At 41.1% G+C, this 9298-nt stretch overlaps 1 protein-coding gene across 6 annotated transcripts in view; it reads right to left on the bottom strand.

Annotated features, from left to right (window-relative positions):
* Nucleotides 1-258: 258 nt before the first annotated feature.
* Nucleotides 259-9298, bottom strand: part of SEC14L5 (SEC14 like lipid binding 5) — a 47067-nt gene continuing 38027 nt past the window's right edge. For all 6 annotated transcript variants that reach the window (XM_030001615.2, XM_041120119.1, XM_030001613.2 and 3 more), the window contains one exon: nucleotides 259-9259. In XM_030001615.2, the coding sequence (XP_029857475.1) occupies nucleotides 9154-9259 (106 nt within the window). In that variant the 3' untranslated portion in view covers nucleotides 259-9153. The remainder of the gene's footprint in view (nucleotides 9260-9298) is intronic.

Raw genomic sequence — 9298 nt, 5'->3', positions numbered from 1 at the left:
CCAGTGGGCCCTCTTTATTTTAAATAACCAATTACACTACAGGATGATGTGTTGTACCAGCCTGCTCTGTGGTAAGAAAACAAACAAAAAATGCTGGTTTTACAGGAAAAAATTAAAGAATATTTTAGTTAAAAAGTAGGAATAACTGCATACAAGCAAGCTTTACCTCTGTTTCTGTGGGTAAAGACAGCAGCACACGTGGTAAACTGAAAATTTCATCACAATTTGAACAGTTGCATCAAACAATCGGACATGTTCTTTAGAGATTTTTTTTTTATTTCCAACATACAGAAATGTACAGCTCTTACCAGAACCTACAAATACTGTAAATAAGTACATTTGTTGTCATGTAACACATTACAAAGCACTCTGCATTTTGCTAGTGTGCTTTTAAAGAATGTTTGGGGTCTTTTGGCTGAGAAAAATCAGGACTTCAATATGTAAAAAATGAAGACAGCTGCAAGGGAGAGAAAGTAAGTGCTTGCTAAAAAAAATTAATGCCCATTTAACTTATATACATAACTAATAGCTTGGAAGTAGATGTTGATGTCATTAAAAGCTAATGCATGTCACATGATTCCAATTTAGCCTTCCAAGAGAGAAATAATCAGGTATAAGAATCATCACAAACATGTTGGAAGAATATTAAAGCTAATAGCATGCAGGAATCTTTGACAAATGCTTGTCAACTTTAGTCCTTAAGAGTCTAATAGCTCTGTTTCTTGCATTATTTGGCTCACAGGATAAACATTGCAGGTATTAAGGAAGCATGAGCTAGTAAAATGCATTTTGAAATAAGGGATTCCTCTTGACTCTAGTACAGCTGGCCTTAGCTACTGCATCAATACATAGCAGCTTCACACCTGAGTTGAGTGGACAGCTGGGCTCACCCCTTCCTACCAGCAATTCTGAGTTGCAGTAAGCATTACAGATTTAAGATGACTGGATTATGGCATTTTCAAAATTTTTTTGATGAATAAACCAAATTGGGATTAGAAATTCTTATTAAAAGTTGTTTTTTTTTCCCTGTTGCTGAAAGGGGATTGATACAACCAAACTGGCCAACCATAAGACTGAAGCAAATGAGGCAGCATCAAACTCCGCAGCACACCCATCTGCGCAGCCAAAGCGACTGCAGTCGCTCAGAATTTCCTCACATAATGACAGCCAGGATCACTCGTCCCCCAACAGCAAGTACAGGAAGCTGAGAAACAGCCAACGCAGCTCTTGGTGCCTCCCTGCTGGGAGTGCATTAGAGTGCCAGTTTCCAGCTTAACCCATGGCACATGGAAGTGGTAAAGCAGCCAGCACTGCTGCTTTTTGCACTTTCCTGGGCTAGAGCCCCCCCTCGGTCCCTCCACAAGGCTAAGCTCTTCTGTCCACAGCAGTTAAAAAAGCCCTTTTCAAAGCTGAAAGGTGGCAAGATGTTTAGGCCAAATGACTCAGGTGCTGCATTCCAGCTTTGCCCCGAGTCTAGTCTGACATCCACCTTCAGTGCGTGCCCACTGGTGACATGCTCCGTGTTTGCCTTTCCCCATCCTACTGGGACAGAAGCCAGTAAACAGCAGGATGGGGCAAACCTGTAGAAATTACTAATAATAAAGGTTTCACATGTGGCCATATTTAATTGTAAACAATGGCACAACACTTCGTACCTACGGCATAGCGTCCTTGCTCTTGAGGTCTCATATCCCACATTAAACATGGCAACAGCTCTTTGAGGTAGGTATTGTGTTTTGCATATGGAGTATTTGAAACAGGGGAAAGCCCCAATCTACCGAGGAGTTATTTTTTAAAGTACCCAGCTAGTTACCTGAACACAGCCTGAGCTCACCGACTTCACTGAGGACCAGCTCCCAGGATGTTGCTGGGGAGCAGGGAGGGCCTTGCTGCATCACTAGCTCAGCACCCAAAACTGGAGTCTGTTTTTCAAGGTTCTGGCTTAAGAGGCTTTTGAGAGATGAGTGGCTCCCAGGGACCCAGAATCCAGAACTCCTCCCATTCTCAACTCACAAGAGGCTGCTGTGAAGGCAACTGCATGTTTTATTTTCTAAAGCGTGCCGATGTCATTCAGGGGGGAAAAGGTGTTTTAGAAGTATTCTGCTTCTCTTGTATCTGCAGTTCACAAAGTCAGATTTAAAAAGCACAGCGCGGCATCAGCCACAAGATCCAGGCTGCTGCCCCCTTTCTCCTGTTATGTTAACATTCAGGAAAAAAAGGGGGGAAAAAAACCCCTATATTGCATTATTTAAATTGGTAGCAAAGTAAATTTGTAGGTGGAATAACCCAGGCAGTTCTGCTTAAAATTGACAAGAGAGAGATCACAAAATGCTTCCCAAACAGATGTGTGCAGCAGTGTCTTGTGGGGCAGGAGAGCGGTACTACCAAGGAACAAGAGGAAAAACTGTGGCTGTGATGTCTCTGGAGCCAGCTGGAGGGAGTGCTCCATAGGACCAGCCCTTCATCTCTTCCTGGCTCATTCAGAGACCTGCCAGGGGTGCCAGGTTCCAGGTGCCTCACTGACAGGAGTTAAACACCCAAAACTTTTACTGGCAGGAGGAGAACAGCACATGCCACATTTGGGAAAAAAAAAAAAAAAATCCAGTGCGATGGAAGAGATTCTTAACCAGAGCAAACCACCACGGGACATGACCAACCATGTAAGAATCAAGCCACAAGAAGCTGAAATCCTCAAAGAGCACAGGGAGGACGAGGCTGGGTCTTCTCCTGATGCTTTAGGAGTCAGTTTGAAACTCTATTTCTAGCGTGATGGAGGTTTAGGCATCACGAGACTCTCAGATTTGATCCCCAGTATACAAGCTCAAAGACTGCATAGGATTGTGCAGTCCTCAGATGAAGTAATAAGATCAATAGTAAAACAAGAGGGGATTGAAAAAGAATTTGAAAAATTATGGGTAACAGCTGGAGGTGACAAGAATAAAATACCATCTATTGGGGACCCAAGTGCTATTAGGGTAACATCTAAGGAAGCAGGCGAAGAGGAACCAGCTTCAGAACAGGAGCTATCAGCCCCCCAAATTATTTTTCCTAAACCATATGACTGGCAAAACCAGAAATTTATAAATTGGACCAAGTTGCAGTCCCAGGGCTGAGGTATTACCAACTTTAAGATAAAATTAGTAACAATTGGATTGAACGATATAGGGGTATCCCTCACAGAAAACTCCTCACTGCACTGCAATTAAGAGCTAATGTGTATCCCACCAGGGAATTCCTGGCAAGGGGGAGACAGGAATCACAAATAAAATCCTGTTGACACTGTAAAGCGGAAAATGAGACATGTGCTTATATCATTGGGTATTGCCCCACACTACAAGATGCTAGCATCAAAAGACATAATCAGTTATGTGAAATATCAATAACTGAAGCCAAAAAGGAGGACTGGATTGCGTTCCAGGAGCCTATATTAAAAGATGAACAAAATGAAATATATAAGCCTGATCTCGTATCATAAAGGGAGATCAGGCGATAGCTATTGATGTGACAATTCAATATGAAAGTAAATTGACATCATTGTCAGACACGGTAGCAGAAAAAGTAAAGAAATATTGTCATCTTAAAGACCAAATTCAAGAACTAACGAATGCCAAAAATACTAAATTTAAGGGATTCCCTGTGGGTGTGTGAGGAAAATGGTATTCTGGCAATTACAAAGTGTTAAAAGCATTGGGAATCTCAAGTTCCCGGCAAGAAAAGATTGCATGTTCTATATCAAAGAAAGCATTATTTACGTCTGTTGATATTATATATATTTTTGCAAGTCAATCGAGAACTGCTGTAAGAACTTAAGTATTTGATTGTTATCATTCTGCTGTATTGCTGTTTTGCTGTATTGCCATTTATTTCTTTAATAAAGTTGCCCCTACCCTGCCTGCTACATCATCAGGGGTATTGCTAACTTGACTCACGATGTTTAGAGATAGGGAAGTCCCTGGGTAAAATCTTGGAAGGATCAACCTTGGCACTGGAAAGGTTGGGAGAGTAATAAGGAACTTGTGGTCATGTCATATCACTTACTCTAAATTTGGACAAAAGATCAATTGGAAATGTCAACATTTTACTAATTTGGAATATCATTACCAGTTTTGACATAGGTGGACAGGCCACCTTTACTTAACTTGGTAAAGAAATATGTATAATTTATATGTGTTTGTGTGGCAGGTACACACACCCCCCCGCCCCGACAGGAAACGAAACTTCTCCAGGCAGGGAGAAGAAAAAAAACCCCAAACCCGAGAGGCCACAGGTTGAAAATTGACCTGAAACTGACCAATTGAGATGCACCAGGTACACTGAGGTGTTGACCTTTTGGCCAATAGGGAGTAAAATGACCACAGGTCAGATTCAACAAGGGTATAAACAGGGTCCCGCCAGAGGACATTTTGACTCAGTCCTCCTCGGAGCAGCAGGTCTGCAGTTGGGGACTCCCCCTTGGGTTGGGACGCTGCCCTAGGTAACTCCTGCAGGTTGAGCGCCCTCATCTTTTAGGTGAGTGATATGTGCATTTTGAGTCATCATTTTAAATCTTAAGAATTCTTAAGTCAGCTGTGTAGTACTGATTCCCCTTACATCATTGAACCTGTGGTTCACAAATGTTATCAGAGTTCTAACTAACTTTTTACTGAATAATAAATCTGAGTTTTAACACCTGTTGGATTTGATTGTGTGAGCCTCTGTAACACTTTGTTAATTAGCATCAGAATTAATTCACCTTATCTGTGGACCTCTTACTGTGTAAATTTGAGGAAGAGGGAAATGGATTCCAACACTGCTCAAAACATATAACAGCCATGGCTTTTGCAGATGACCTAGTACTGCTGAGTGGATCATGGGACAGCACGCAGAATATCAAAATTTTAGAGGTCTTTTGCGATCTAACAGGTCTCAAGACACAGGGGGAAAAATGCCATGGTTTCTACATCCAACCTACTAGAGACTCGTGTATGATCAATGACTGTCCTCCATGGCTAATTAATGGCAGCCCCCTCAACAAAATTGAACCTGGTAGCTCTGAAAAGTACTTGGGCCTATGCATAGACCCACAGACTGGAATATCGAAACCAGAACTACCAGAGAAAATAAAGGATTGGTTACAATGGAAAGTCCTCTTTGAAACCATTTCTGAAGGTGGACATCTCGAAGGGATATACTATCCCACGATTGATCTACCTAGCAGACCATGCTGATGTAAAAGTAACATACCTGGAAACACCTGACCTGACAATTCGAACGGCTGTCACGGGATGGTTACATCTACCAGCAAGTACCTGTGACACCATCCTGTATTCCAGTACTCGGGATGCAGGCCTAGGTATTACCAGACTCTTGGGATTGATCCCTAGTGTACAAGCCTGAAGACTGCATAGAATTGCTCAATCTTCGGATGATACAACAAGAGCAATTGTGAGACAAGAGGGAATTGAGAGAGAATTTGAAAGACTATGGATTACAGCTGGAAGAGATAAGGATAAAATTCCATCATTTGGGACCCAAGGGCGGTTATGGTGATATCAGAGGAGTTGGGCAATGAAGAACCATCTTCAGAATGGGAGATACCTGCTCCAAAAACTATCTTTCCGAAACCCTGTTACTGGCAAAACCAAGAATTTGTGAATTGGACCTAGCTGGTCTCCCAGGGCCGGGGGGTTTCCAACTTTGAGAAGGATAAAATCAGCAACAACTGGATTGAATATTACAGAGGCATTCCCCATAGAAAACTCATCACAGCATTACAGCTGAGAACAAACATCTACCCTACAAAAGAATTTTTGGCAAGAGGAAGACAAGAGTCCCAAATTAAATCATGTTGGCATTGTCAAGCAGAGAATGAAACCTGTTCACATATCATTGGATACTGTCCCGTGGTACAAGATGCCAGGATAAAGAGACATAAACAACTATGCGAAATATTGGCGCAGGAAGCTAAAAAGAAAGATTGAATGGTATTTCAAGAGCCATTGTTAAAACATGAACAAAATCAATTATATAAACCTGATTTAGTATTTGTTAAGGGAAATCAGGCCTTAGCTGTAGATATTACAATTAGATATGAGAGTAAACCAACATCATTGGTGGATGCGGTGGCAGAAAAAGTAAGAAAATATCATCACCTTAAAGAGCATTCATCAATTCTTGAATTTGATATGATTATTAGATTTAATAGAGATCTCCTTTGGGAGCATGTGGAAAATGGTATCAAGGCAATTACAAAGTACTAACAGCTTTAGGACTCTCTAGTTCCCGAGAAGAAAAGGCTGCGTGTTGTTTATCAAATAGGGCATTATTTACTTCAGTAGCTATTGTGCATATATTTGCGAGTCAAACATGAACTACTGTAAGATCTTAATGTATGATTGTAGTAGCAATTATAATTCTATTGCTTAATGAACTTTTCAATAAAGTCTTTATCTTTTCTATCTTACATCGAGGGTAAAACTAACTCCTTCACGACAATTAGGGTTACTGCTAGTCCCCTGGGGTAATTAATTGGAAGGACCTTTTTTGAATATAAATGATAGTATGTGGGGATGTATGGGACTGATTCATGACATGTCATCTATTTTTTAACTGGACATGTCATCTAATTTTTTCTAATTTGGACATTAATTTTTTAAATTGGACATGTCATCTATTTTTCTGAATTGGACATTAATTACCAGCCTTGACAGAGGTGGACAGGCCACCTTTTCTTAACTCAGAAAAGAAACAGGCATAAGTGGGGTGTTTTTTTTATATATATATATATATATATGTATGTATGTATGTTTGTTAAATAGCATCAGAATTAATTAGGGGTAAAGGATTTTACATAAGTGATACACACATGCACTTTTAATTCTGGAACTCTTGATTTTCCAGAGCAAAGGTAGTATTTCGCCCTCTCTATCAGACTCCAATTATGCTGACATGCCAGAGACAGAAGTTTCATTCATCTGGGAGAAACGGTAAAGTCCACAGAACAACTGCAGAATTCTCTGAAATCAGAACTTTCCTGGGACCTGCATAACTAAGTTACCTGTTCTGCTCTCACAGTGAGAGATGCAAGGTGGGAGAGTAATTTCCCTGGCTCCAATCCTTTAAAAAAAAAAAAACAACAAGCAACTTATATAAGCACATCAAGTTCTTCATCTCCCATTGTTCCAAATACTGGGGCTCTTTTCTCCTTTGTCAATGCGTGGTACTTCAAAACCAGTAATTAAAAAAGCAGGGTTAGAAGGAACTACTCGACACGCCTGTAGTTCACAGCTGCACAGATTCCATCAACCTTAGTAAAAACTTGGTGAGAGGGAAAGAAACCCCAAGTCTTTACTGAGAAGCATGGCCATGGATACATGGGTTGCTGTGCTGGAGGAAGCCGCCACACTTCCACCACCACCTGTGCTTTCCCCTGCCCCAAGCCCAGAACTGTCTGTGCTGCTCCCCAGCTGGGGAACTGGAAACTTAGTCATTATAGACCACATTCACCACATTACATGACATGAGCTACTTGGCTGGGATAACCTGAACAACTGCAGGGGCAGTACCCTTGCAATACCCTTCTGTAGGCAGCAGATCTGTGCAGAGGTAACCTCCAGCTGGTGGGGATGAGGTCTTCACACAGCACAGCTGGATCCAAAAGCAGACATCTGTCCACATCGCAAGTCCTGTGTGTCTGCCAGCTGCAACTACTGCCCAAGGGCAACTGAGTATCTGACATCTATTCTCATTTTGTTGCCACCTAGACAAGAACATGTATAACTTTGCTACCCAACCTGATAAATGGATCACTAGCACCTTTGCTACACATCTACTCTGTGGAATAATCAGTGGAGATCATGGACAAACAGGGTATTTTTGGTGTGTTCTGAAGATGCACCATCTTCTTATAACTCCTGAACAGAATCCTTGCTTCTTAATCCTAAGAAACATCCCTTGAGTCTAAAAAGCATTGGACTAACCTCACCTTGCAGGAAAAGATGACACACAGCCCTTACCGCAAATGCTATGTATGATACAGCCCTTTACACAAGAACACCCAGCAATCACAAAGATTAGAACCTAAGTAGAAAGATTTGGGATTGAAGACAATCAGTTAACTCCTTTCTAAAACAAAGTTCATCCCATTAAAAAAGGTGACTGGATTTAATAAATAGTCATTTCTGAAATTATAAATAAGTTAAAAATTAATTTAAAATAAGCTAGTATTTGAATAAATACTTTTCAGTAAGTGCTTAAATACATACATGCTTTTTTTTTTTTTTTTTTTTTAAGTTTTCTCTTCAAGTTCGCTCTTGTTTTAAAGAAGCAAGTTCTATAATACTGCCATAAAATTTTGTGCCTTCAGGAAATAAAATATTGCTTTTCTTAGCCCTTTATAATTTGATTCAGTTCCCATCCACTTTGATGAGATGGGTCAGATCTACTCATTATTGCTTGTAAACCTGAGGAAAAAGGAACAATAGTCTATCTTTAAGAAAGATGCTGCTTACTGGAGGCAGACTCTCTGCCTGCACTTTCTCGAAAACCATTTTGACTTTTGCGTCTCAGCGGGTTAAAAAAATCCAACACATTTCCTAATAGCATCCTGTCAGATAGGAAGAGGTTTTAGGTTTGACCTGGAACTGATTTCTGAAACATCTTATCTGTATAAAGGTATTTACAGTTTGCTTCAAGTTCCTGCCCCTGAAATGCCCACTTTACTTTCTGATGTGTAACTGGTACCCTGGGCACCCAGAAAACTAGATTAGTTTTGCTACACATGAATAATCTAGTCCTACAGATCAAACAGATAAGGCAACATCAGTCTCCTCTACCACACCTAGGAAAAGGACTGATTGGAAAGAGCCCTTTAAAGTTGAGTAATACATGGATTCATGCAAACTGACATTCATCCAAAACCCACAATTTGTTGAAAAGCCTACTGAGAAGTAGGCATCTGATACAAAATTTCTAAATCTGCCATTTGTATTCCAAGTTTTCACATTTAAAGTAGCTCCCAGAGGCCGCTCTGTGTCCAAATGGCTGCTACCTGTGGTCACACGAACGACTACCTCAAGTCTCAGCCCCTGGAGGCTCTTTGGTTTGGTGCACAGAGCAGCTCTGGGGGGGCATCAGGAAGCCCCGAGCGATTTTTCCTTGCTGCTGTAGCCTTGGCTATCTGGAAAGATGGGAGCTGCTCTGGGACTGGCTGGAAGATGTCGTGGCTCCACTCAGCTGGGAAAAGCCGCTGTTGCAGGATTCCAGGCTTGACATGGATCCCCTGAGATGGGACAAAACAGATATATTTGTTAGGAAGGCA

Source organism: Aquila chrysaetos, chromosome 25 (genome assembly GCF_900496995.4).
Source record: "Aquila chrysaetos chrysaetos chromosome 25, bAquChr1.4, whole genome shotgun sequence".
Lineage (NCBI taxonomy): Eukaryota > Metazoa > Chordata > Aves > Accipitriformes > Accipitridae > Aquila > Aquila chrysaetos.
Note: the sequence above shows the minus strand (reverse complement) of the source record. Positions and strands in the feature narration are given on the sequence as shown.